We start from the raw sequence: 27,752 nt of genomic DNA, 5'->3' as shown, positions 1-27,752 counted from the left end.
GGGGATTTTCTCTGGCCTCTCCTTGTACTTTGGCAGTAATTTTGCTAACTGCTGACTAATGATATTATTTTGGGTTTTAAGGTTTAAATATGAAAAAAGGATAGTAGGAAGTTATGAATAGGTTCATTTTTATCGTGTTCTTCAGATGAGAATGCCGGTAAAATTAGTTATAACAGAGATATAACAAGACCCAAAACTGACTGTTTAAGAAATAGCATGTTCAGCAAAATAGTCTGCTAAGAGGAGGAAGTCCTTATATGGTAGTCTATAGGGAAGCTACAGAGCATGCGCAGCAAAATAAGTTCTGCACCAGTGCAAGGTGAGTTCATCAGAGAAAATAGTCCCAAGCCCACTGAAGGTGATTTGGATAGTATAAATATGGGCAGGAAAAGGCTAGAACTTGAGACCTCTTTAAGTCTTTGGACTGAGAGTCTCAGAAGATTGTCTTTGGGTATGTATGGATTTCTATTATTCTAGATAGTGTGAATCAGATATTCTTTTAACTAAATCAGACTTCTTTAACTGTTATATTATAAGTATTGGATTTTAAAACTGAATAGTATGTAGAACTTGCTTGCTTTATTGTATGCATTGTTACTGCTTTTAAGACTTTTGTAATACCTGCATATACACATATATTACATTGGAGCTATTCAATAAAAAGACTTACTTTTTGTGAGTAAATAAGTTGAGTCCTGCTTAGTAGGTGACTAACTGAATAAGATAACATACCACTTCTCAGGAAGGGGTCAATTCTAAGAGCATAGTCAACTGAAACGCACTGACCCGCTTTATGACATGACAATTACATGGCTTTATTACATGACAATCAGTGGCTAATCAAGTTATCTACCGACTGGCCTGGTACTTGAAAAGTTTATTTATTTGAAACATTTTAATGCCGCCTTTCCATCCAACCAGGGTCCTCCATGCAGTGCACATAAAACATTGGTACAATTAAAAAATGTTAAAATTATAAAAGAATTCAATAAAAAAAACACATAAACATACAACACCAGAACCAGGGATGAGGGCTAATAACTCTTATTGGGTGCATGGCAAATGAAACAAAAAAAAAATCTTCACCCGTTGGCAGACTACACCAATAAGAGGAACACAGGTGAATCTCCCTGGGCAGGGAGTTCTAACGTTTTGACGGCTCCCCGTCCATTACTCTTGCATTAGTAGTGGCTTCTGTCTTATGTATGACAGATATTCCCTCCCAGCCCAAACAGGGAATATCTCCTTCCCAGAGCCTATTCCCTTCCAGTGACCTGAGAAAGGGCCCTTTTCTTCCCAATTTCTGCCTGTCACTCCTCAGGATTTGTTTTACACCAGCTTAGGCAAATCTGAACCCTCAGAGTCAAACACAACTACTGAACATGCAGGTGACCAATAACAGGATCAAACCTATTCTTCAGAACAGACAGAGTGAGCTCCTTAGCCCTGCCCACTCCCTTTCTCTGAGCTTCTCTCAAAGATCAACTCTTTGTTCATCAAAGCTCACCCCACTGATGGGCATCAATCGCTTCACAAAAATATTTACCTAGAGGGACCGAGACAGAGCTCAGTGGGGGCTGGGAAGCAGAAGGGGCCGTGCTGCCCCCCAGGAGTAACCATCTCAAGTGAGTCGAGGCGGGTTCTATGACTACCAAGGTATGCCAATGCTTTGGCAAAAGGGCATGTCTTAAAGCAGCTGACCAACCAGCCACATGGTCTGGAAGTTTAATACACTTTAAAAAAAAATTGAATTTATAAAACGCTACTCTACAACAAGATTATTTGAAATCAACGTGACAGAATTTTCTGGAAATACAGGAGGGGGAAAATGAAACCTTATAGTATTATGCTTCAAAAACGTTTACTGACCTTGACGATAAATTCATCTATCATCACAGACACTTTCTGTGTTTTGGACGTATGTACTGTGGCTTTCAGGGAACATGGCTGCAGGACCTTAGAAAACAGAAGGAAAAAAAGTGTAAAAATACCCCTTCTTTAAATAAAGAGTGTTGTCGTCATACTGCTGAATGATGTAAAAAAACTAATGCTTTGTTCAAGAAAGTGAAGATGATTTCGACTAGAGCAGGGGTTCCCAAACTTTTTGAGCCTGTGGGCACCTTTGGAACTCTCACAGGGGGTGGTGACAGCCCCTACTAAATGGCTGCTGCAGTGAATCACACCCTCCAGCTCTAGAGTACTTGTAAACTACTTGTAAACATTGGTAAAGTTGCGCCAAAGAGCTTACGGTTGTCACATTCTTCTCTCCCGTCTTTCGGAGGAAAGGGCAAGCCAGGACTTTGAGGGCCCTCACTTCAGCAGACATGTCTTGAGTCTGAGGGCCGGCAGACAAAAAGAAGCTACACTGGAAGGACGCTGCTAAGGCAGGAGCGTCGGCTTTGGTCAAGCTGGCAACGAACACGATTTCTGGGTCTGTGATACACGCTCGTATCTTCATGCCGGACCACAGAGTTCCACCTGTAAAAAGTTAACGCTCTTGCTCGTCAGCCATTCCCCACAAAAAATAAAACTACACATCAGCTGGAACAGCACAAAATAACGTTTTCACAAACAGCACTGATTTAGCATGCTTTAGGGACCAGATGCGCAAAATAACAGTCTTGCAGGAGATGCCACGGTCTTTGCTACCACTTCCAAAGCTGAAATTGCCCCAATAATAGAGACAGACCATTTTTTGCCTGAAAAGGGCAGTTTGAATCTAGAATGGCATGGTGCAACAAATCATGGGGCACCGCTGCATGGGAGAGACCGAATCAGCCCCCTCCCTCCATATTACAAACTGCTTTCTAAACTTTCCCCCCGGATTTTGTTTACAGTCTCACTGTACTCTCCCAAGCGTGCTAATATTCCAGATTACATCTAGCACATCCTGGCCGTGGTCCCAACGCAGGCTTAAACCGAAATGAACAGGATTATGATTAACTCTGCACTGGGCAGTGACCAATCTTATGGTTCCTATTATCTAAGCCTTGGGATTACATCGGGCCAGTTTAGGGAGGGCTTGTGATGCAGGGCACCTCCCTGCTGACCTTTTTCTGGCTGGGGCTTTCCGGGGGCTGTGTGCTTTAACTGGATCTGGGCAGACCCTTCCGAGGAGGCCACCGGCATTGACTTGAGGAAGAATTCTGCTACGGTCAGTAGGAACTCCACGCTGGCACACAGGTACAGCTTGTCCAGGATGGCCACGATGCTGCTCCCGCTTTTATCTTGCTTGTAGCTGATTTCAATCATAACGTTACCGCTTTGGTCATCTTTCTTATCTATCATCCTGGTGGGGGAGTGTGAAGGCAGGAAAAGCCATTTAGTGTCAACTTTTGCTTAGCATCACTATTTTCCATTTTGAATGCTTAGAAAACCGTTGTTATAATTGTAGAGGCCTAGCAGAGACCATGAGAAACAAGGTGCACCTGCAGCCTGTTGCCAAGCAGATAAGGCTGTGCAAGGCCGAACCAGCATACCAGCCTAATTGGGAGATGGTTTTCATCTGTGAGAAATTGGGAGGGGGGAATGACTTCACTCTTCACTCCTGAACCCAATCCAGCTTGAACCGGCCAGAACCATCTAGAGGTTTCAGAGAATTACTGTTCCTGATTGGAAGTCAGGGGTCATCTGACTGGGATTCAGATTGCCATAAGTTTAGCCATGCTTATGCTATTCTAACTACTACTATCATCATCACCTGAACTGCTTTGGCACATTACTCTGCTCAGATACAGCAATGCCGCAATGCAAGAAACTAAGGCCTGAACCAGCTTAGCTTAAGAGTAAGGAACTTCAGCTATGTAGTAGAGTTGTAAGTATAACCAGCAAGACTTTGTTATTTTCTTTGCCAGTGTGTCTTTAAGATTACTGTACTCACATTTTAATCATTTTCTTTAAATTTTTAATAAACCTTTTTCATTTAGAAGGTGGTTTTGAGTTATTTGACCTGACTCGGTTACGTTACAACACAACTGGAGCTCTGGAGAGGGCTGTCAGTCGTGACAGGGAGGGGGGAAGAGAACACACGGTAAGCTACACAAAACAGGTCAAGGTTAAGATCAGCTGACGGGATCTATAAATAGGCTCAGATTTCAGATTTAATTGCAAGACTGGCGATATTTCTAAAGAAGTGGTCGGCAAAATGTGCAATCCGCAGGTACCTCTGTGATGTCAGTCCAAAGAAAATGGGAACACTTGCCGCTGTTCAAATTATTTTGTTACAAAAGGCAAAGACCAGCTGGCAATAGACCCGCAACGCTGCCAGCGTTTAAAATTTTAGCATCTGAAATAGTTTTTAAGTGCACGTTTTTAATTTCACAGGAAAACAGCTAACCTGGAGGTCGCCTTCTGAATCCCTTCCCGGAGATCATCCAGTGTACACTTTTTCAGCGTCATGTTAACATCCATCGAGCCGTCAGAGAACATTTTTCCTGTTGAGTTCATCAGGTGCAGCCTGAGTTCTCCGAGACGCAAAGCGTTATTGTGGAGCGAAAGGACGGATTTCTGCAAAATATAGGGAAACGGCCATCAGGTGAAGATGATGGCACAGAATCTGGAAGGACGAAAAACATCCACAGCCGATCTGGTTAAGCAGACAGGAAGCAAAGACAACTCTTTGCATGACCACAGTTAAAACTAATCATGATTCATAAAGTCGATGGGTTGTTGCATAACTGGGGAAATTCTCCTAATAGGCAAAGACTTGATAAACTAACAAAAGAGACACCCCAAAACTCCCTGAGGAGGACTGAGCGTGCTTCAGGAGGCCTGAGACGCTGAGAGCTCGGTTGAAGGGATTGCGGCAGAGCAGGGAGAGGGGGAGAGATGGAGAAAAGCCGAACATTTTTTCCCCTCACAAGGCTTCACAGACCTGGTTGTCGTCAATATTGTAGAGAACAACAGAAAGTGATTCAAAGTCAAAATCAAACGTAAGGGCAGCAGTTTCTGTAGGCTGTAATTCACTAAGACTTCTCTGTCCTGCAGCGACGGATGTATCTGAAAATTGAGAATGAAAAGAAACCCTTGAAACTGCGGCAACTGGGCATAAGATGAAAAATGCCCAAAGAAGCCGCATTCAGACGTGATGAATACACCACAATCTGATTGCAATACAATCCTTTGGGCTCACATGCAGGCTCCTTCCCGTTTCTTGCATGGGAAGCCAGGACCACCTGGTTTAGAAAGCTTTCAATCTTTCCCTGTTTCCTGACAAATCTGAATTGGAGCTCCTTAACAAACTGGTGTCCCCCCCCTTTATCCCAGTAACCAGGATTCTGAACCAGGATGAAGCCCCATAAGCTCAAGGATTTGAGGCTTGGTTGCATCAACAAAAACTGTGATTCGTTCATGGTATCTGAACAGAGCCTGCCTTTGAATTGGTAACTTAGCTGTCAAACCTGTTGCCATTAAATAAGTTACCACAAAACCAAAAAACAACTCTGGCTATATCAAACTATACACTAAATTATATTCCAAAGGTTTCCAATACACCTATATTATTCATAATATTCACCATAAAGATTCTTAACAGTTCCCAGTTTAACAACATTCACGACTGAGATTCACATGACACAAAATTACAATACACCATGTATTATTACAATCATTCATTCATAGAAATAATCGCTTTCAATGCATGTAAGTAACATATATTAACACTGTGAGTAGAATTAACAGTATCCTCCACAGTTATCTGTGAAATTCAATGTCCAAGGAAAATGCTCTTTTTAACCACATTTGCTTGTTCTCCCATTCTTTCTTTTGTTCTTTGTTCTTAACAGGTTAAACAAAATACTGTGTCTGAGAGAAAAGCCAAATGTTTTAACAACTATAATGAGATTTAGCTCAACTTTTTTTGGGGGGGGGGGAATAACATACCTTCACAAACATCCTCTTCAGCCTCGACTTTGTCTTTTTTTGACATCTGGCCCACGGGCGTGGTTGCCTGCACAGCACTTGAATGGGCAGCAGCTTCGCCAAGATTTTCCAGCAAAATTTTCATGAGCAGAGTTAGGTCGTCTTGACTGAGAGCTATCTGTAAAGCATCCAAGCCCATTTCCAGAAAGCTCATTTTTTTAAAAAATTCAAAAAAGGAACCACTTTCACCACCTCCCTCAACCAACATGGAAGTTTCCCACGGTTGTTTGCTGCTCTCCTCAAATTGTGAGGGAGCAGGAAACTGAAAGGTAATAGTTTGGAAACTAGGCCCATCATCCATCATGCCCCGAACAACAGTTATGACAGAAAGGCTTTCCTGCACTGTATTTATCTCTTTTGGGAACACAGATCGATAGCAAGATGTGTTACCTGCATACTCTTTAAGTCTCCTTTGATTGCAATCCCTGGAATTTTTGGATACCAAGCAGCCGCGAGATTTCTCTGGACCGACAGCAGCAGATTTACAGGCTGCAACATTTCAACGTCTGGCTGAGAACTACTGGCTATTACTGATCTGCAGAATACAAGTTGAAATATTATAGGATTTAACAGATCCCACTTGGGAGGGAGTCTGATAAAAGGGCTGCCGTGCTGACTCAGAGTTTGGGCCAGTCACACTCCCTCAGCCTGTCCTACCTCACAGGGGTGTTTTGAGGACAAAATGGAGGAGAGGAGAATGCTGTAAGCCACTTTGGGTCCTCATGGGGGAGAAAAACATGGTATAAATGAAGTAAATAAAAGGCGCAGAGTGGTAAGCTGCAGTACTGCAGTCAAAAGCTCTGCTTACGACCTGAGTTCGATCCCAACGGAAGTCGGTTTCAGGTAGCCGGCTCGAGGTCGACTCAGCCTTCCAAGGTCGGTCAAATGAGTACCCAGCTTGCTGGGGGTAAAGGGAAGATGACTGGGGAAGGCAACGGCAAACCACCCCGTAAACACAGTCTGCCTAGTAAACGTCGGGATGTGACATCACCTCACGGGTCAGTAATGACCCGGTGCTTGCACAGGGGACTACTTTTACCTTTACCTACCTTGAGATCTTTAGGTGGGTTAGCTGTACATCCATTTTGTCAATCACTGGGGGGAGAGGAGACCCTCCTCCGGAGACCAGCATAAATCCATTCTTCACTGTGATTAAGCCAAGATCTGCTATCAAGACATCGCGAGAGACAGAAGACTGAGGGATGATAATCACCGGCGCCTTCAGGTTGATGTCCATGGAGAGGCGGAAGCTCTTCTGAGCAAAGTCCTTCATGCTGGACGCGGCCTTTTCTGCTGCTTGGGCCGTGGCTGTACTCAGGGCTTCTTTGGCGGCTTGGAAGTGGTTTAGGAAGTTCTACGGAAAGGCATAATTTGCGCAGGGCAACAGTCAGTGCAGTAAGTTTGCAGTCACTGAAGCAGTGGGGGGGGGGGCAAAGATAAGGGCAGCCATACTAGGTCAGACAGGGAGCCTGCAGCATTCTCCTGCCCATGGGGGCACCCTTGCCTTATTCATTTATATCCCGCCCCTCTTGTATGCCACTCAAGGATAGATACAACAAACTGAACAACTAGCCCCATCTGATCAAGGGTGCCTTAAACTCGTCTCTCCGAAATATCAACACATACCCCGCCCTACAATGCTGAGTGGGAAACTGCTTTTGGAAATCCAAGGGGTTTTCAAAAGAAGTTTGAAGTAGCACGACGAGGGGTTACATTTGGAAAACCAAGCCTTCATCAGGGGACTTTTCCGGTCACATTTTACAGGGAAAAACACACCAGAAAAATAAGACCATCCCTTACCAGTAGCGACATGAAGAAGTTATGCAGGTAAACGATCTGAATGCAGCCCACCTTCAGCGACATGTTACCGTCTACCTTGGACATGTCCATATAAGCTTCTCCCTCGGTAGCGTCAGGATAAAGGGACATAGCAAACCGGAATACTTCGCCTCCCACTATGGAGACCGTCTGCAAAAAACCACATTGATGACTGTCATCTGGGACACCGCAAGAGGGTTTATTTTTCACAAAATTTATTCTGCCTGCTCAGAATAACTGCTATTTTTCAAACACGTATAGTGACTGCCCCGCTCACCACTTTGAGGAGTTTCTAAAAGCACATCATGGAAAATAAAAAGCGGGTCCCGAAACAAGCGGGGCACAATGAGAACCTCACCAGCATCCACAACTAGAACACATCTACAAAGTAGACAAGCAATACAGCATTATCAATGATACAATGCTCAAATGGCCCTCTGCCACACTTTAATTTCTGGAAGAAAGCAGTCAGGAGTATCTCGGGAACGTATCAGCCCACCTACGCCTCGCTTAGTTGATGTCCAGCAAAATCGAGCCAGCTAGGGTAATCTAATACTGAAGTGGACATTTTCCTGATCACAAGTGGAAGATGTCTTGGTTAAAACATGTCTGTTAAGCCTAAATTTAAAGCGCAAAATGGGCTCTCTACGGTTTACTCTACTCCTGTTCTTAGCATCTCTCACTCTTCAGCCCCAGTGTGGTGTAGCAGTTAAGAGCAGTGGTTTGGAGTGGTGGACTCTTGATTCCCCACTCCTCCACATGAGTGGCAGAGGCTAATCTGGTGAACTGGGTTGATTTCCCCACTCCTCCATATGAAGCCAGCTGGGTGACCTTGGGCTAGTCACACACTCTCAGCCCCACCTACCTCACAGGGTGTCTGTTGTGGGAAGGGGAAAGGAAGGTGATTGTAAGCTGGTTTGATTCTTCCTTAAGTGGTGGAGAAAGTCGGCACATAAAAACCAACTCTTCTTCTTCCTTCCCATCTCAACCACCCAGCTTCACCCATGCCACTAAGAGCTTTCTGGCCCCACGGTCCCCACCCCATTCACCCCCACATCTTTTCCACCCTGGTGCAAGACGACCAGGCGTAAAGAAACGAGCGTAGCCGGGTGCCTCACTTCAAATATACATGCCTGCTCTTAGTTCTTAGTTCTATCGATGAGGTGCATGCCCCTCTCCGCTCAGAACTCCCATTCTCATATTCACCTTTTTATGAACGGTCTTTGGATCAACGTTGGTTACAACTATGTCCTGAAGCCTGGCAAAAACGTTTGTCTCCTTCGTCTTGGCGGAAACAGATGCCTCCATACCTGAATTTCAAGAAGAAAGCGGTAGGGATATGAATTAGTGGGACAGAACAGGGTTGTTTTAAGGGTGCACGTTGCATTCCTTTGCTCCTTGAGGCGTTGGTCATTTGGCCCAGCAACTAACCTGGAAACACTTCCTCCTACAACACTGAAGAAGTGAGCTCACGAAAGCTCCTACCCTGCCAGAAATTTTGTTAGTCTTTAAGGCGCTACTGGACTCTTTGCTCTTTTCTGACACTGGTGAAAGGAAGAGGTTTTGCCCGACATCCATGGCTGGCTGGATGCCCACAGGGAGCTCCACAGCAGCTACTCTGCACTTGCCCAGATACCAAGAAAGCAACATCACAGACTGCTTCCACATTACTAGCACAAGCATATGGAACTCAGACAAAAACAACCTACTGGGGATACTATTAATTGGTCTGTCATAACTTAGGAGTTTGTTTTTTTAAACCCCGTTTTTCCAAATCAAGGCAGCTTCCACTTCATAGCAGTTAGCTCCACTTTCCTTGCCAGGTTGCCCCCTGATATCCTGCTAAGCGAAGAGCACAGCCTTCCTCCGCCACAGCAGATGAGCCTCTTCCTCAGGAGGTCGGCTCCCCAGCTGGGAGGAGCGGGGGGGGGGGGATTCCACTGATTGCTCACGCTATTCCAAGCGTCAGAAGGCTCCTACCTTGTATTCGTATGTCAGCGATATCACTCTTCTGATCACAGACCAAAACCTTGAAGGCATTCAGGTGGGCAGTGAGCTTCAAGTCGCAGACGTTGTCGTGGGTGGCAGGAGGAGGAGCTGTCAGGTAGCGAGGCAAGTGAGTCAGTGTCATGAGCATCATGATTCAAACTAATCTTGACCGTTCCAGAGGGGAATGTTAGTTTCTCCTCCCAAGTGGTGAGTTTTGCGTAGCATTTCTTCACTGGTCCTCGAAAGGTGGGGAAGCCATCTGTTACGAATTCTCACCCGCTTGGAACGATTCGTGGGGGAAAGATAATCAATTTTGAGGACGAAAGCGTGACAAAATAGGGACTGCTTTGCAAGGCAGAGGTTCCTTTGCAAAGACACAACATGGCTGGTCCCAATCCAGGGGAGGGGCTGTGGCTCAGTGGTAGAGCCTCTGCTCGGCATGCAGAAGGTCCCAGGTTCAATCCCCGGCATCTCCAGTTAAAGGGACTAGGCAAGTAGGTGATGTGAAAGACCTCCGCCTGAGACCCTGGAGAGCCGCTGCCGGTCTGAGTAGACAATACTGACTTTGATGGACCAAGGGCCTGATGCAGTATAAGGCAGCTTCATGTGTGTTCAATCCCATGACGGCTGCTGACAGCTCAAGCAACCGCAGCAAGAGGAGGGGCCCTGGCAGGGAGGGCAAAGAGGGCAGTGGGCAGAAATGCCCAACTTGCTACCCCACCGGCCACTTTTCACTGGCGATTCCTCCCCACAACTGAAATGCAAACAACCCTCTGAATGCCCAGCTGAGTGAAAGAGATCCAGTTGGCCACTGTGTGAACAGACTGCTGGACTTGATGGACCTTGGTCTGATCCAGCAGGGCCTTTCTTATGTTCAGGGGACAGTCACAGTTAACAGGTGGGGCTGGAAGCGGAGGACTCCCCTCCCACCTGCGGCTTCTCCCCACAAATCCTTCATCTCGCTTCTCCATCTGGGCAACGGCCCGGCCTGCCTTGGCGCTCTCCTTCCCAGGTTGGTCGCTTCGCAACCACATTTCGCTCTCCCGCTGGCCCTCCCCCCTTCTCATATGCATACAGCTGCTCGGCCAGCCAAGTCATTGCCAGAGCCCCCGGGGGCCCCTAGGCAAAGGTCTCCTCTGCCCAACCATCACAACTGAGGCTCCAATCTCAACACGGCACGAAAGCAAACAGGACTTGCCCAGCACTCCAAGCCTTCAAAGCTTTACCCCTCCAGTCTCCCTCCCAGCAGCCAAGTGTGATATAACACTTGTATATGTAGGTGCCTGACGAAGAGAGCCTTGACTCTTAAAAGCTCACACCCTGAAAATCTTGCCGTCTCTAAGTTGCTACTGGACTTGAATCTAGCTGTTCTACTGAAGACCAACACAGCTGCCCTCTGAAACAAACACGTTATCGCTCCATCTTATCAGAAGGCACGAGATTTCCTGCTCCACAATACCTGCTTTTGCAACGGTGGCTGTGGGCTCCTCTGATGGCAGTTTCGCTTCAGCTCCCTTCTCGGCAGCTGTGGGACCACTTGATGCCACGCTGTATGTCATGAAATTCATGATGGAAAGCAAGGCTTCCGTATGCAGGAGGAGATCCAAAGAAGAAAAGGATACCTAAGAAGAAAAAGAACAAACATCAGAGGCGCATCCCAAATGGAAAGAAACTTTTCAAACCTTTCAACTTAAAAACCCCCTGGCATTTAGGTTATGCTCAGTAAAATGCACTTAGTTTGTCTCCATCTTTCCCCCCAAAAAACCTCCCCTTCTTCTTAAGAGCATTTCTCCAGTTACTTGATCTGATCTAAACACTCAACATTTGACCGGGTGAAGAGGGGCTACCCAAAGGCCTCTGGTTTGGGTCAGAATTTCTTGATAAGGGTACATCTGATATACAGTAATTCCATTGCTAAGATTGCAGCAATCCACCACTGTTCAAGGAGTAAAATATCAAAACAGGATTTGGGGGGGCCTGTGTTTGAGGCCCAGCTCCGCCAGGAAGCTTGGTGGGTGACCTTGGGACAGACTTTCTCTTATCCTCACAGGGTTGTCTTGAGGATACAATGGATGAGGGGAAAACCATTTAAATTTGCCCCGACCTCCCTGGAAAAAGGACAGGATAAAAATGCAATGGATAGAAAACTGCAGTGAATGGCTATCTTTTTAGACAGACTATTCTCCAGCAAAAAAAAAAGAAAAGGTAAGAATGTTTATTTATTACTATCCCGACTATTCTACTAATGCACAGAAATATCTACCATGGTTAGAACGAATGAAAATATTCACGAAGCACTGTGAAATCTGTGGAAGTCACAGACCCCCTTCTCTTTTACATTTTGATTTTGGACCAGCGCAGCTGTGACCAACTCTGGCTACAAAAGCGACATCAGCAAGGTACCACATGTGACTACAATTGCTTTTGCAACACGTGTTCATACTTACGTTTAGCGCTTGCTTTGTACTTCTGTAAAGTGATGCAAAGTGTGGCCCCTCTTCGTCGGCCTGCGCAAAGAAAGGATTGTTTCAGATGGTTTCAGCCCACCTAGCTAAACCTAAGCAGAATACATCCCACCACCTCAAGCAGAACATTCTCTGTGCCAACAACCACCACTGGAGGGAAAAGCATCAAACCGTCTTTGTCACAAAGTGCCAGACAGGTGGTTGGGGATTCTATAGATGAGAGAAGGGAGGGATGAAGAAAAGTTGGGGGGGGTGTTGGTTTTTTGCACATTCAGGGCGAAGACCGCAAACTGCTTTCAGAGAAAACCAGATCAAAGTGTGGTCATTTGATGACAAAGACCAATATCCAGTCTGCAAAAGAGGCCAAACGCTCACCCACAAAAACATAAAGGCACCCATGTACAAACAGTCAAAGTCAGTTTCTTCCATTAGTCTTATTGCTGGTAGAAGCTAATGTTTAATTTAATCAAATCACGCGTTTTATTTAATGTCCGTTATTTCATTTTGATTCTACGTAACCAAATACAAAATCTTAGCCTTGTTACTACCAAAATGATTTGGAGACCCCCACCTCACAATGATTTTTAGCAAAGGAAAACATTGAACCTTTATATATTCCATTTTTAGAAGATGTTCGTCAGCTTCAGCTGAAGAATTGATAATATTCAGTGGGTCTCCTTTAGAGTCTGTGGAGAAAAAACAGTGTACTTTTACCTGGCTCCAAGTCACTTGAGCCCCTATATTAATTGGGGTATACAATTGAAAGAGACCATACAACCAGAATGGGCAAAAACAGAGTAGCATGTTAGATTCTCCAAACCCTTGTTTAAGATTTTACCTTATTTAACCTTATTTATCGTAAGTCACCTGAGTACCGACTTTTAAATGTGACACACAGTAAATATTTAGAAAAACTGAATCTATAGACGAATGCTGCCACATGAAGACATCATTTGTATCCTGTCCGTGACACCGTTTCACCAAGTGTTAAATTAAGCATGGCTCACCTGTAAACTCAAGGCACTTCATGGTGATTTTCTTCAGGTATGCCGTGGCAGACAGGGCGTGCGTCTTCATTTTGCCTTCGGTTCCCAGCTGCAACACTGTTAATGTATGCAAAGGGAAGCTCTTCTTTTCCACCTGCTTCATTAATTGCACTACAACCTAAGGAAGTGTATACATACAAACATACTCAAGGTAATTTGTAAGTTACATTAAAATGCATGCTAAGATTTACTGCAACAGATTAGTTATGTACAGTCATATTAGCCTGTATACCTCTACATTTTTATTTTTCCAAGGCAACTACATGCAGTAAACTGGATTCCTCTGGTTTCAATTAGTATGAAAGTCTTTCAAGGGGAAATGATCAAGAAAAGAATGACGAGATACATCTGAATTCCTTAGAAGCATCCAAGAGAACCCTTATTTATTTTAATTTATTTTATTCAATTTATGCCCTGCCTTTTCCCAACCAGGTCAGGCTCAAGGCGGCTTCCAACAGCCATCTAATTCCATACCTAGCATCACAAGCCAAGACAGAAGCCATCTAGTTAATAAATGAGGGTGAGCTCACCCTTCCGGTGGCAACAGCCAACCCATTCAACTTACACTTGCTCGCTTACTGCTCCGGAAAATTTGCATTACCCATCCCCTGAAGGCAGAAAGACCCCAGATTTAGGCTGTTTACAGTCATACCTCTTTGATTTCAAAGTTGAGCAGCAGGCTGGTAATATCTTCCTGTAAGGCTTCTTTTGATGCGCCCAATAATTTGCTTCCCGGTGGGATCTCTTTGTGGATTCCCAGTGATACCTGCGTTTCTTTTAAGCTGCCTGCCAAATCCAGAGATGGGTTAACTCCACTTGAAAAAATAAGTGTTACTATTCTACACACACACACCTTTTGTTTCTATGCTCACGGTCAATCAATTAAAACTGGTCCTCACCCCTCAAGGGGATGGGACAGCCTAAGAACTGCTCACAAGAGGAACTGAACACACACACACACGCTACAACTTGAAGACAGGTAACCATCTTTTTTACCTTCACTTTGTGTCCTCGGTTTCAGCTCTCTTATATTTTGGTTTGCTTCAGCAAGGTTTTCTGTCAGTACTTTAAGCAAAACATTCAAATCCTCTTGACTTAGGATAATCTAAAAAAAAAAGTAGCATATAAATTCATATTGTCCACCTCCATTTCCTCATGCTTTCGTTGAAGTGTTGAAGCCACTAGTGATGCAGCAGAGCAGTTCCATACCAGCGACCCATCTGATGTTGGGCCAGGAAGGGTGGAGGACATAATCGCCTGCATACGCTCCCCCTAGTCACAAGCTTTTCAAAAAGCGCCATAAGCTTTTCTAACTTACTCCAGAACCACAGCAATTCAGCAATTTATATGTCCAAAGCCCAGACAGGCGGCAGTTAAAAGCATGGAGTTAGAGCGGTTCCTCAGTGGTACAGGCTTCCTTGGGAGGTGGTGAGCTCTCCTTCTCTGGAGGTTTCTAAGCAGAGCTGGATGGCCATCTGTCAGCAATGCTGATTCTATGACCTTAAGCAGAAGATGAAAGGGAGGGCATCTTGGCCATCTTCTGGGCATGGAGTAGGGGTCACTGGGGGTTGTGTGGGGGGGGAGGTAGTTGTGAATTTCCTGCATTGTGCAGGGGGGTTGGACTAAATGACCCTGATGGTCCCTCCCAACTCTATGATTTTATGATTCTATGAGACTCAACTAACAAAGTATATGCGCTGATTCTTTGTATACTCATGGAATGAGCTAAAGGCCAGGATCCCCTCATGCACGTGTCTAGTCAAGGACTCTTTCTTTCTCTCTGTTCCCCAAACAGTGGCCCTCAATGCAACAGAACTGAACACTTGGTGGAGGGCTGGTTAAAACCAGTTGGCCAAAGACCACAGCGGAATCCTGCAGGAAAGACTGTGCACATAAATGTTTTCACATGCTTCTCTCCATCACAGCCTTAATTAACATCCTACAAAGAGATCTGCTGTAATAGAAGTGTGTACATCTGAAATCAAAATTCACTTACATTCATCTGATCCAGATGTCCTTTGATTTCCATCATGGGTATGTCGTGATACCACGTTCCAGCCAAGTTGCGGTTCACCGAGAGGTTCAGGTTAATCGGATGCAGAATTTGGATGTCAGGCTGGGAAAAGCCCGGCTGCAAGCATGTCCTAGAAGGGGGGGAGAAAGGAGGTCCTGAAAGTACCGTAAAGCACAGCTCCACGTCTCAGACCCGCAAAAGACATTTTAAACTTTTATTTCATCAGCATTTATTACATTTTTTCTAGTGGTGTAGTGATTAAGAGCAGTGGTTTGGAGCGGCAGAATCTGATCTGGAGAACCAGGTTTGATGCCCCACTCCTCCCCATGAGCGGCGGAGGCTAATCTGGTGAACCGGATTGGTTTCCCCACTCCTACACACAAAGCCAGCTGGGTGACCTTGGGCTAGTCACAGCTCTGTTAGAGCTCTCTCTGCCCCACCTACCTCACGGGGGTGTCTGTTATGGGGAGGGGAAGGGAAGATGACTGTAAGCCGGTTTGAGTCTCCCTTAAGTGGCAGAGAAAGCTGGCATATAAAAACCAACTCTTCTTCTTCTAGTAAAGTTAACACAAGCAAATACAATAAGCACAAACTACGTCTATCAATTTCATCACCAAGTAATTCGTATTAATGCACTCTAGTGCTGTGTGCACCGTTTAAGGTGCATTCACTCCTCATGTTCTGAGGGGAACCTCCAACCCAGTAGGAGTCTCAGGTTCTCACATACTCCTCTAATTGCTACAAGAAGAAAACCACAAGTCAGGCACTGTTACGTTTATCTGAGCAGGCTACGAGCTCGAATCTGTCTCCAGAAAGGCTAAGAGCTGAGTGACCTTTAGGGGAGCACGTCTGGAAGCATTGAATAGATGATTAAATGCAGTCCAGGCTGATTGCCTTCCCTTGTTACGAGGGTGTGAGGCACGCCGAGATCTCCGACTCACCGAGAGCTGAGAACCCACCCTGAACAGCCCCGGAACGGACAAGACGGTCAATATGTCAGTGCCCAAAATGTCCCAACTCACCTGGCCATCTTCAGCTTTGTCAGCTGCACGTTCATTCGATCCATGACCGGTGGGAGCGAGCAGCCCTCAGCCGACACCAAGCTGAACTTGTTCTGGACCCTGATCAAACCCAGGTCAATGACAACGGCGTTGTAAGACACTGAAGACTGCGGGATGAGGATGACGGGGGCCTTCAGGTGGATGTCCATGGACAGGCGGAAACTCCTCTGGGCCAAGTCCCGCACGCTCGTGGCAGCTTTTTCTGCCGCTTGGACGGTAGCCGCGCTCAGCGCCTCTTTGGCCATCTGGAAGTTGTTCAGGAAGTTCTGCAAGGAAAGGAGAAGGGGGCGTGGAGAGCAAGAATGCTTTCTTGAGCCTTCCTCGGAAAAAGGCAAGCCAGGTACCAAGTCTAGATATACAACAGTTTTTGAAAGTTTAGGTCCATCCCAGTAAGAAGAGTTGGTTTTTATACGCTGACTTTCTCTACCACTTGAGAGACTCAAACCGGCTTACAATCACCTTCCCTTCCCCTCCCCACAACAGACACCCTGTGAGGTAGGTGGGGCTGAAAGAGCTCTTAATAGAACTGTAACTTGCCCAAGGTCACCCAGCTGGCTTCGTGTGTAGGAGTGGGGAAACAAATCCAGTTCACCAGATTAGCCTCAGCTGCTCATGTGGAGGAGTGGGGGAATCAAACCCGGTTCTCCAGATCAAAGTCCACCGCTCCAAACCACCGCTCTTAACCACTACACCATTTTGAAAGTTTAGGTCCATCCCAGTAAGTGCAAGGGTTCCCCCCGCCTTTCTTTCTTCACTACAAGGTAAGGAAACACTAGGCTGCCCAGAAAATAGCAAAATGGCTTCCCCAGCTAACATATTTAGCATTACAGTTACTTTCCAAAACACCTTAGTAAAATTCCTGTGATTTTTGCCGGTTACCTATTAAACATGTAGCGACAATTCTATCTGGCACACAGCCAGACTTACCAGAAGCGCCATCAGGAATTTATGCAGATATACAATCTGAATGCAGCCCACTTTAAGAGAGACTGTCCCGTCCACCTTGGACATGTCTGCGTAAGCGTCTCCCTCCGTAGCATTCGGGTACAGGGCCAAGTTGAAGCTGAAGACTTCGTCACCAACTATGGAAACAGCCTGCAAAAAAGGCGGACGGAAGCGAGGCTCTTATTTACATCTGAGCACTGATGTATCAGCCTTTCTAACTCTGCCCTAATGCTCAAGCATATGTGGTGTTAAAACAGATACAATAAACAGACAAGCAGAGCAATTGCACACTTCAGAATCGCTTTAAGAATGCTGTCCTGACAGTAGAAGAAGAGTTGGTTTTTATATGCTGACTTTCTCTATCACTTAAGAGAAACTCAAACCAGTTTACAATCACCTTCCCTTCCCCTCCCCACAACAGAAACTCTGTGAGGTAGGTGGGGATGAGAGCTATAAGCTATAAGGTCACCCAGCTGGCTTCGTGTGTAGGAGTGGGGAAACAAATCCAGTCCACCAGATTAGCCTCCGCCACTCCGTTTCTCCAGATCAGAGTCCACCTCTCCAAACCACAGCTCTTAACCACTACACCACGTTGGCTCTCTGCAGGGGGGCTTTCCCAGAAAGTGGAGGGGGGTTCAAATCTGGAACCAGTACAATCAACCTCTGTGTGTTGCAGTGTGTGCATGCAGCCCTCCCAAACTGAACATTCTATCTATTGTCGAAGGCTTTCACGGTCAGAGTTCAGTGGTTCTTGTAGGTTATCCGGGCTGTGTGACCGTGGTCTTGGTATTTTCTTTCCTGACGTTTCGCCAGCAGCTGTGGCAGGCATCTTCACAAGATGCCTGCCACAGCTGCTGGCGAAAGGTCAGGAAAGAAAATACCAAGACCACGGTCACACAGCCCGGATAACCTACAAGAACCACTGAACATTCTATCCTTTGACAGTGAGATTTCCGAGCACGCGACCCACCCGACCAAGTATCTGAGAAACGAGCAATCTAATTTAGCCAACATAAAAGGTTAACTAACGGACACCTGTTACGTACCTTTTTATGGATTGTCCTTGAATCTACATCTGTGACAATTATATCTTTCAGCCGTGCAAACAGGGTGGTTTGGCTGGACTGAAGAAACAGAGACGAGTCGAGGCCTGGAAAAGAAGAGCTGGACAATGCAGTTTCAAGCTGTGCAGAGTGGTGTGGTGGTGAAGAGTGCTGGACGAGATCAAGGGAGACATGGGTTCAAATCCCTGCACACCATCGCCAGGTAAATCTGGACCAGTCATGATGCATACCTATTCTCTCTAGGATCAGAGGAGCAGGCCTATTCTATGAGGTGCTGTGGACCACAGGCAGGACAATGCTGCTGCAGTTGTCTTGCTTGTGGGCTTCCTAGAGGTACCTGGTTGGCCACTGTGTGAACAGACGGCTGGACTTGATGGGCCTGGGTCTGATCCAGCAGGGCTTTTCTTATGTTCACACTCAGCCTACCCTGCCTCACAAAGTTAAGGCAAGGATAAATAATAAGAGATGGAAAGAACCAAATATTCCCCCTTGAGATCCATAGAGAAAGGGCAGGCTAAAAAAAGATTAAGGGAATAGTTACGTACAATGGTTCTGAGCAATGGTGGTGTTTTTAAAGGCTTAAGAACTGTACGCACTGATCACTAGAGAAATGGCCAAGAAGGGCACAATTACTGCATTCTTCAAATCATCGAGGCAAACATTGAGGTGGGAAAATGCTTCCGAGACCTATTTTCCCATTACCTTGGATTTTTATCTCAGCAATATTGCTCTTCTCGTCGCAGACGTTCACACAGAAGGCGTCCAACTTGGCAAACAGCTTGAAGTCAAACACGTCCTTGTCTTTGCCAGTTTTTGTCACTGTTAGGAAGAGATTTTTTTTTACAGTCATCCTTTCAACAAGCAATTACTTCCCTACGTGATTCATCGGCATAGATTCATTCCAGCGGAGCGGTTTTCTGTCTATCTCACCTTTCTTTGAGCAGGCATCGGTGTGCTGTTTCTCTTCCGGGGCTGGCAGCGGCCCCACATAGGCGGCACCGGAGCCCCTCGAGGGAATAGCGGCTGTGAGAAAGTTGAGAGTGGAGAGAAGGGCCTGCGTGTGCAGCAGGAGGTTTAATGAGGAGAAAGCCACCTGGGGAGGGGGGGGAGAGAAAAGAATCGTGTCGTATCAAGCGGAGGAAAAGTTAAAGTCATGTATACTCGATCTTTCTTACAAACGTTTTAACAAACAAAACACAGCTTATGGGGGGAAACGGGAGCCTCGGATTACACAATGGAATAACATCTTCAGAGTACTTCTTTAAGCCAACCAACTGGAGATGCCTTCAAAACATAGGCATATATTTTCCACAGCAGGGCCGTGAACACTGACCCTGCGCTACAAAGTACTACCGTGATTGAGGCCCACAGAGAGGGAACAAGGCGCTGCGTTCCTTGCGGAAGGATAACTATTTAAGCAACACAGGGAACTGAAAGCCTTCCTGTAGCACTTTCTCTCTCCCCCCCCCCTCATGAAACACGCTGCACCAAAATCAAAACAGAGCAAGGTAGACTCCAACCATTGTTAATATTCAATAGAGAGATGTTTCCACACAGATTCCATCAAATGAACAGAGGTTACGTGAAGACAGATCCAGGCAAGACCTAGAATTTGTTTTGACGTTTTACTTACCTGAACTGTTTGCTCAGTGTTGTCAAAATCTGTGTGAAATTTTGGGCCGTTTTTATTGGCCTAGAGAAAATGTCAGGAAAAAAAGGAGTAAGAGACAGCCCACATGGATAGGACACCATCCATATTCTGCGCTGGCTCTAAATGCAGCCTTCTCTTTAAAGTTCAGAACCGCCCAATTCTTCTTCTTGTTTTTTGAACTACTTACTTTGATATATTCCACTTTCAAGAGATCTAATCCAGGTTTATCCGAAGAGCTAATCAGATGGAGCTGCTGTTTTTTACCTGTTAACATAAAGTAATATGGAACTACATCTAAAACCAATTCACAAATATTAGTACCTACTTTCAACAGGAGGCAGAAGGACATTCTGATACTTTCCTGCAACGGCACGTGCTGCAGACTTATTAAAAAGATCAAGGCCGTCCCTGTACTTTCCTCAAAAGGAACATAACCGCAAGCGCGACAAATCACCTCTCATATAACTTTCACACGAGAGACGCTTCCTCTCTCACCCTTTGTTTAGCCATTCAGCTACCTTGAATTTCGTGATAATCCAGGCTGATTTTCCTCAAATAGGACACGGCGCTCAAGTCGTAGGTTCTGACAGTCGCTTCTGTCCCAAGCTGCTTTACGTTAAACATAACGATGGTTTCCTCTCTCTGTAGTTGCTTGGTAAGTTCCAAAATCACCTAGATAAATAAAATGTCTTACTCCCTTTAATCAACGATTATGCCCATGCAAAACAGAGAAAGTGGAAACAATAGAACATGTTCTGCTGCAATGTCCCTTCTACAAAGACATAAGACCGCAGTACATTCTCCCCGTATTGTCATCCTTTCCTGGGAGATCTGAAGAAGTTAAAGTTTCCCTTCTCTTAGCAGACTCCTCTCAAGAGACAACCACTCACGAAGCCAAATTTTGCCTTCGGTCTTATGGGATTCGTAAACGGCTGATTGAAAACCTTTCCCCATAGAAGATCTTTCCTCTTCTTCTTCAAATCATCCCTCCCAGAACCATGATCTTTTTATTATTTTAACCTGACTTTGATTTTTATTCAGAGCTGATTTTGTATCGAAATAAAATGTGATTGATTGAAGGATTGAATAAAATGCTCAAAATCGGACACTCTCTCATGCACATTCCCACTGCCCTTGCGGTACGGTCTGAACCCCTCTCAGTCCATTCCAAGTAAGCCCAGGCTGTGCATCTTGGAACGCTCTTGGCTTCGGAATTGCGAGCTTGGCTGACTCCGTAAGTGGTGGCATGTTTTTGGAAACCTCCACAGCATCTCACCACGTGGAACATTTATCGCTGCAAAAGAAGGAACTCGCACTTGCCTCCCTGATTTCGAACTTCAGCTGAAGGTCTGTGAGCTCTTCCTGAACAGTCTTGGCTTCGGTCTGCAGCTTTCTTTGCTTGGCGGGACTCTTTTCCGGTGATTTGGAGCCCTCGATGGCATCAAAGTACTCTTCGTCAGATTCTAAAAAGGAGGGGGAAAGCCTTTTTAAAAAACTGGCTACTAAATATACTCTTTACACAGCATAACCTCGTACATTCATGGAATGCGTAATGAGCCTGGACATTTTATTTTTTATCAAGTGGGCTGCCTTCTACACACTTCTGAATACGTCCAGTAAAACACAGCTCAATCAAAACGCATCACCAAAAATGATACTGAAAATCCTGTTTTCAAAGCGCTTCATTATACATTTATTTTTATTTTGTTTATTAAAATATTTCACAGAATCATAGAGTGGGAAGGGACCACCAGGGTCATCTAGTCCAACCCCCTGCACAACGCAGAAATTCACAACTACCTCCCCACCCCCAGTGACCCCTACTCCATGCCCAGAAGATAGAAGGTGCTGAGGACACGAACCTGGGACCACCCAGTTTGCAAAGCACACGCTCCACCGCTGAACCAATGCCCCCTCCCCACAAAGGAAATATCATCAAAATGACCCTAGGGAAGATTCTCCAACATTTTCCTTTAACTGATATTGCTCCTTTGCAAGGAAAACTGGTTTAGGGTGTTGAACCATTTGTTAACTTCAGCGCGAGAATCCGCTGGCACATTGTCCCAATTTAGGTGGCCTGGATGACCACATTAGCGACTCGGTAAAATACTAGGAGACTATTAATTTACTAATACAGTCGACTGACCAATCAAGTGCCAACACATCAAAAATTCCAGACTCAATAGTTTTGCACCACAGAATCACAGACTGCCCGTACATATAAAGGTATAAGATCAATAAAAGCAACCCCTGGTTAAAATTATCATCTTAAAATTGATTAAATTGTAAAACAATCATCCTCTAATGAAGCTCGGCGTATTTAAACAGCAACGGCGCAGAACTTGGCAGTTTGGAGCGTAAGCTGAGGGTCTTCTTCTAATAGGAGCTTCTTTGCTGAAAGCTGAACCGACTCATCAGGGCATTTACCAAGTAGGGGGGAAATAAGCTTTGCTCTAACTTTGTGGTAGAACAGGCAACATATCAGTGCATGTTTGATGGTTTCCATGTCCCTTGTCCCACACGGAGACTAGGAGACTATAAGCCTACTTTTTGTCAGCCGTCACTTCACATCCTACAGACAGTCAACATGGTAACAAAAAAAGCCAATTCATGTCAACAGCCATTTATGCTGCACTGTATTACAAACAGCTTAATACCCTTCACCACTGGTTTGACCACCTTTTGTAAAGAATAAAGAGCTCTGTTGCTATAAAGACCCGTCACGACTGCCTCAGATTAGTACATTCATGTCCTGCCTCCAAATACCTGCCTCTAAATATCTCCTCGCCCTGACCTGGATGGCCCAGGCTAGCCTGATCTCGTCAGATCTCAGAAGCTAAGCAGGGTCAGCCCTGGTTAGTATTTGGGTGGAAGACCACCAAGCAAGTCCAGGGTTGTTATGCAGAGGAAGGCACTGGCAAACCACCTCTGTTAGTCTCTTGCCATGAAAGCCCCGTAAGGGGTCGCCATAAGTCGGCTGAGACTTGAAGGAACTTTACACACAAATATCTCCTCAGCGCAGCCATCGCCCCAGTGACCAATGTACATCTAATTTTCTGTTTACCTGATTCTACTCCTTCCAACAACAACGACGTGCCAATAAATCCATCTATTTTATCAGTAATAGCTGGAATGGCAGGTGCCTGCAGAAAGGTGCAAGACAAAAGGCAGTGAGCGTCGGTTTGAGTTACATTATGTGTTCACGTTTTTCTCTACATTCTTCACAATGCCTTCGGCTGTCATACACATCTGTTGCAAATTCTGAACAAAAATATTGTCAGTAACATTCTCAGCTTGAGCTGCCTTTGTCCTATCTCTCACCCTGTGCTCGATCAGAATTTCATATTTACTTTTGTGCTTGAAGGTGAAACAACCGGCTTCTGTGGAAGAGGGATGCTATCGATGAGTTCAATCACTCCCTTGATCTTCTGGTCAGAAATTCTCAGGTGAACCAAAGGAAGCTCTCCCGATACTTTGAACCTGAGGATAAAAGGAGGAGAGTGTGGAAAAGGTATCAGCCATCACAATACAGAATCGGCAGCTTGGATGCTCAGCCAGAACTGAAGTGAAGTGTACGGTATGGAAGAAGCTGCTGAAAAAATTAAACTATTCATTATGACATTCACTTACTGTAATTGAGCCTCAGATTCACGCACCTTGGTACATATTAAATATAGGCACAATCAGAGGCATGCCTTCTTGCTAGTACAGGAGGTTGGGTTAACACACACACACACACACACACACACATATGGTTGGGTTAACACACACACACAAACCAAGGGGAATTGTGGATATCTCTCACTCTGTGGAATAGCCACCCTGAGAAACTCAAGAGGGCATTCACACTTCCATTGTTTTAAAGAATGAGTAAAACACCATTGTTCAGGACGCTGCTTTTATCAAGGGAACAAATGGAATCAGTCAGGAGGGCGCTTTTATAGAGGGAACAGGGCTGCATTTTATTGCACTGCTCATTGTACATATTACCTTATTTGTACATAATTGTTTTCTGACTTTTGTATATTTCAGACATTGCATTTATTTATCCTTAAAATGTTTTTATGCTGCCTTTCTATTTATTTATTTTATTTTATTTTTCACATTTCTAGCCCTCCCTCCCCTGGCAAAGCCGGGCTCAGGGCGGGTTACAACACAAAAAATTCCAATATAACAGTAAGAATAAAATATATAACTATAAAACCACAAAACAACCCGACTAATTAAAAAGATGACCGCCGTATTTAAGTGCATACTGCAGGAGGTAAGGCCAACCATAGTATATCATCGGTTCGGCGGTCCACCCTCAAGAAGATCAAAAACAGAGGGCGGTGAGTAGGGAGGCCAGCACAGATCTTACTTAATCTCACCTGCGGCCGTCCTCAACCATAGGCCTGGTGGAATAGCTCTGTCTTACAGGCCCTGCAGAACTCCTTCAGGTCCCACAGGGCCCTCATGTTATCCGGCAGAGCTTTCCACCAGGCCAGGGCCAGGACCGAAAAGGCCCTGGCCCTGGTCGAGGACAGCTGCACATTTCTTGGGCCGGGGACCACCAACAGATTTTTATCAATAGAGAGTAATGCTCTTCAGGGGGTGTACCAGGAGAGGCGGTCCCAAAGATACGAAGATTCTACCCAATCAGGGTCCCCGAGGCAGCGCACATAAAAACGTTTCAACAATTTAAAACATTTATAAAATAATTCAATAAAAACACATAAACAACAACACCAGCATCAGGGAGGAGGGCCAATAACCATTACTGGGGGATACGCCAAACGAAGCAAAAAAAGGCTTCACCCACTGGTGGAAGACACTGACAGATGGGGACAGACGAATCTCCCTGGGGAATCATAGAGTTGGAAGGGACTACCGGGTCATCTAGTCCCACTCCCTGCACAATGCAGGAAATTCACTACCACCTTCCCCCCACACCCCCAGTGACCGATACTCCATGCCCAGAAGATGGCCAAGATGTCCTCCCTCTCATGATCTGCCTAGGGTCATAGAATCAGCATTGCTGACAGATGGCCATCAAGCCTCTGCTTAAAAACCTCCAGAGAAGGAGAGCTCACCACCTCCCGAGGAATGCCTGTTCCACTGAGGAACCGCTCTGTTAGAAAACTCTTCCTTTGGAGGGAGTTCCGAAGCTTTACTGCCACAATCATACTGTTTTTCTTCATTGCACTGTTTTTCAAATTATGTAATCTGCCTTAGGAAAGAGAATGGAGGACTACTAAGGACCACTGAGGAAACAAATGCTCCAGCTCAAGCTGTGATACGTTACTTTGCCATCCTGATATCCTTCTCCACCATCGATTTGGCAAGCCGTACATGCAGGTCCAGGGGCTGCAGCACATGCAAAGTCGATGGATGCTCGAACCGAGCCTTCTTCCAATCTTCTCCTGGGGCACAATTAAGAAGGGTACAGGTTTCACGGGCACAGTGCAACAGCAGAACCGTAAACCAATGTGTTTAACACCAGGTATGCACTGCATGAATAAATCCAGAGGTATTGCGGAAGAATCAAGACGCAGAATACGCCCGGCCCTCCCTTTCGGTTGGCGTGCGACGTTCTCGCGCCAGACCAGAAAAGCAGGAGTGCCCCAAACAGCAGGACAACTTTAAAAAAATGTCATGCCTCTGCTGGGGTTGAGGAATAAGCAAATAGCTCCAAGCTCCACCCAGCACTCACTGAAATACTGTTAACTCCTGTCCAAGGATGGCAGGTTACACCTGTCCCAAACAGAGCTTTTGTATACATTTTGCTCAGGTTAGAAGATCTCAGTCAGAGCAGCAAAAAAAATGGAATACAGGAATCCAGCCCTGTACCTGTTCAGGGACTCAGGCTGGATACAAATATCTCAGTTTTTTTTTCCAGATCAGCTTGTTTAAGACTGTCATTATCAAACTGCTGCTTTCAGATATACATGCCAGCTAGCAGCCCCAAAGATTTCTGGAAGTGACCTTTATTTGGTTAGCGCCTTAAATACCTGATCTGCCGAACAGCAGCTGAACGTTCTTGATCTCTATGTCAAACTTGTCGTACGCTTTATCCATGATCTCTTCCAGAGATGTGCCTGAAGTTGGGCAGGCGACTTGACTGACACTGTTCAGCTAGTGAATAATCGTTTGCATTACTGCACAGAACAGACTCGTCGCTTCTGTTTCCACAGACTCGTCTTTCAGTGTAACAAGTTAAATCAGCAGTGGTTCTCAGTTAAGCCAAATTAATTAAACAACCATTTCCCCCACACACACGCAATTAACGTAATACAACTGCAACAAGACCAGAACCATAAGCCTGAACACAGTCAATCACCACACTTCACCAAAAACCGCTCAAAGGAAACGTTGAGTGATTTGTTTAAATGAACAATGTCTTCTTTTGTCTTTGACTCTCAAAAGCTTATGCCCCCAAAATCTTGTTTGTTGGTCTTTTAAGGTGCTAAAGGACTCAAATCTAGCATGCCAGTTGTCTTTAACAACAGCCCTCCACTTTAAGAACACCCATTACATTTGGATCAGTGACAATCTAATTATTTAAAAGAGAGAGAGAGCAGAAAAATACCTGAAAAGTACCGAAGTCCAGAATAAGAAAGTCTGACTTTTCATGGTGGAAGCCGGTCTTCGGAACCACAAGATAAGAAGGTTTAAGATTAATCCTCAGGTCAAGAACTTTCCGAGTTTCAATAATATGTGTAAGCCCTAGGACAGAGGACAAGAGAAAAGAGATTAGCTGGCTTTTCTTCCACCCATCCTGTCTGCGCATGAGAGTGATAGTATGTAGGAATGAACTAATCCTATGATCAAAAGCAACTTGTTGCTTGAAAATGGCAGAATTCTGAGCGACAGCAGCCAAAGCTCTGTACCTGTAGCAGTCCTTTCTTTAATTTCCTCCAGTTTCGACAGCGTGGCTGTGGTTAGGCGTTCGAGATCCATGCCTCTGCTTGTCTGGAAGAATTCGACCATCGAATTGATGGTTTTCTGGAAAAGGAGCATTTGTTTGCATGGGATGCCAGTGAACGCAAGAGAGAAGGAAGGAACGACAATAGTCATTTGTTACCGAACAGCACTTACTGCGTCATATATAATTTCCACAGGCTGCGACTCTACCATGATACTCTGGTCAGCCGCGCAGTCTTCTGGATTCGTTTCGAAGTCTATTTTAAGCAGAGATGATCTGGCGTCCCCAATCGAAGCCACAAGGGAAGGTACGACCCCCTGCTGTCTAAGGCCCGTCACGTACCAGTGCTCAAGCTTTGCTTCTACCCTGTAAAGTTGAAAACAGGCCTTTAAAATGCAGATAACACATTGCTCAATTGCATTTACAACACACGGCATAGCATTCCACATTCAACTTGACTTTATCGAAGTAAAGGAAGAAGGGGAATGTCAAGGCCTCTCTTCCCAGGGACATCAAAAAGGAGGGAGGGGAGTTGGGTCCCCCTGAGAGATAAAGGAAAGGTTTGTTCATATGCACATAATCTGAGCAGTGAGAGCCCCTTGGCAGCATAGTCTCTGCATTTCTATTCTGACACACCATTAGCTTTCCTGGATCAAGCTCAGGAGAAGCAGATACTGTCAAGTAACAGCAGAACTAGACTGTGCACAACACTGATTGGCTAGAAGTGGTGACTTCACTAACCTACTTCTCCTGCCTTCTCCCCAGAGCAGTTTCTCAATATTATTAAAGATTATTGTTGTGTTTTTTAAAAAGAAGAGATTTAAAAAAAAAAAGTACAGGCAATGCCTAAAAAGCAAAAAGCTGGAAGCCTGGTGT

At 45.3% G+C, this 27,752-nt stretch overlaps 1 protein-coding gene across 1 annotated transcript in view; it reads right to left on the bottom strand.

Moving 5' to 3' along the window:
• VPS13C (vacuolar protein sorting 13 homolog C) overlaps positions 1-27,752 on the bottom strand; it is a 78,037-nt gene that overhangs the window by 26,283 nt on the left and 24,002 nt on the right. The window contains exons 20-53 of the mRNA XM_056865808.1: positions 27,050-27,242; positions 26,842-26,956; positions 26,541-26,677; positions 25,963-26,086; positions 25,257-25,374; positions 23,323-23,452; positions 23,037-23,115; positions 21,293-21,435; positions 20,488-20,644; positions 20,160-20,236; positions 19,955-20,014; positions 19,252-19,414; positions 19,024-19,140; positions 18,304-18,407; positions 17,240-17,407; positions 16,274-16,578; positions 15,234-15,381; positions 14,234-14,342; positions 13,890-14,023; positions 13,199-13,355; positions 12,798-12,877; positions 12,174-12,233; positions 11,186-11,348; positions 9,718-9,834; positions 8,944-9,047; positions 7,720-7,887; positions 6,969-7,273; positions 6,310-6,454; positions 5,891-6,037; positions 4,874-4,975; positions 4,337-4,506; positions 3,051-3,289; positions 2,249-2,478; positions 1,870-1,956 (exon numbers count right to left, since the gene is read on the bottom strand). Coding sequence (XP_056721786.1) covers positions 1,870-1,956; positions 2,249-2,478; positions 3,051-3,289; positions 4,337-4,506; positions 4,874-4,975; positions 5,891-6,037; positions 6,310-6,454; positions 6,969-7,273; positions 7,720-7,887; positions 8,944-9,047; positions 9,718-9,834; positions 11,186-11,348; positions 12,174-12,233; positions 12,798-12,877; positions 13,199-13,355; positions 13,890-14,023; positions 14,234-14,342; positions 15,234-15,381; positions 16,274-16,578; positions 17,240-17,407; positions 18,304-18,407; positions 19,024-19,140; positions 19,252-19,414; positions 19,955-20,014; positions 20,160-20,236; positions 20,488-20,644; positions 21,293-21,435; positions 23,037-23,115; positions 23,323-23,452; positions 25,257-25,374; positions 25,963-26,086; positions 26,541-26,677; positions 26,842-26,956; positions 27,050-27,242 — 4,855 coding nt within the window. The remainder of the gene's footprint in view (positions 1-1,869; positions 1,957-2,248; positions 2,479-3,050; positions 3,290-4,336; positions 4,507-4,873; positions 4,976-5,890; positions 6,038-6,309; positions 6,455-6,968; positions 7,274-7,719; positions 7,888-8,943; positions 9,048-9,717; positions 9,835-11,185; positions 11,349-12,173; positions 12,234-12,797; positions 12,878-13,198; positions 13,356-13,889; positions 14,024-14,233; positions 14,343-15,233; positions 15,382-16,273; positions 16,579-17,239; positions 17,408-18,303; positions 18,408-19,023; positions 19,141-19,251; positions 19,415-19,954; positions 20,015-20,159; positions 20,237-20,487; positions 20,645-21,292; positions 21,436-23,036; positions 23,116-23,322; positions 23,453-25,256; positions 25,375-25,962; positions 26,087-26,540; positions 26,678-26,841; positions 26,957-27,049; positions 27,243-27,752) is intronic.

Source organism: Euleptes europaea, chromosome 20 (assembly GCF_029931775.1).
Source record: "Euleptes europaea isolate rEulEur1 chromosome 20, rEulEur1.hap1, whole genome shotgun sequence".
NCBI lineage: Eukaryota > Metazoa > Chordata > Lepidosauria > Squamata > Sphaerodactylidae > Euleptes > Euleptes europaea.
The sequence above is the reverse complement of the archived record's forward strand: the minus strand, read 5'-3'. Positions and strand labels throughout refer to the sequence as shown.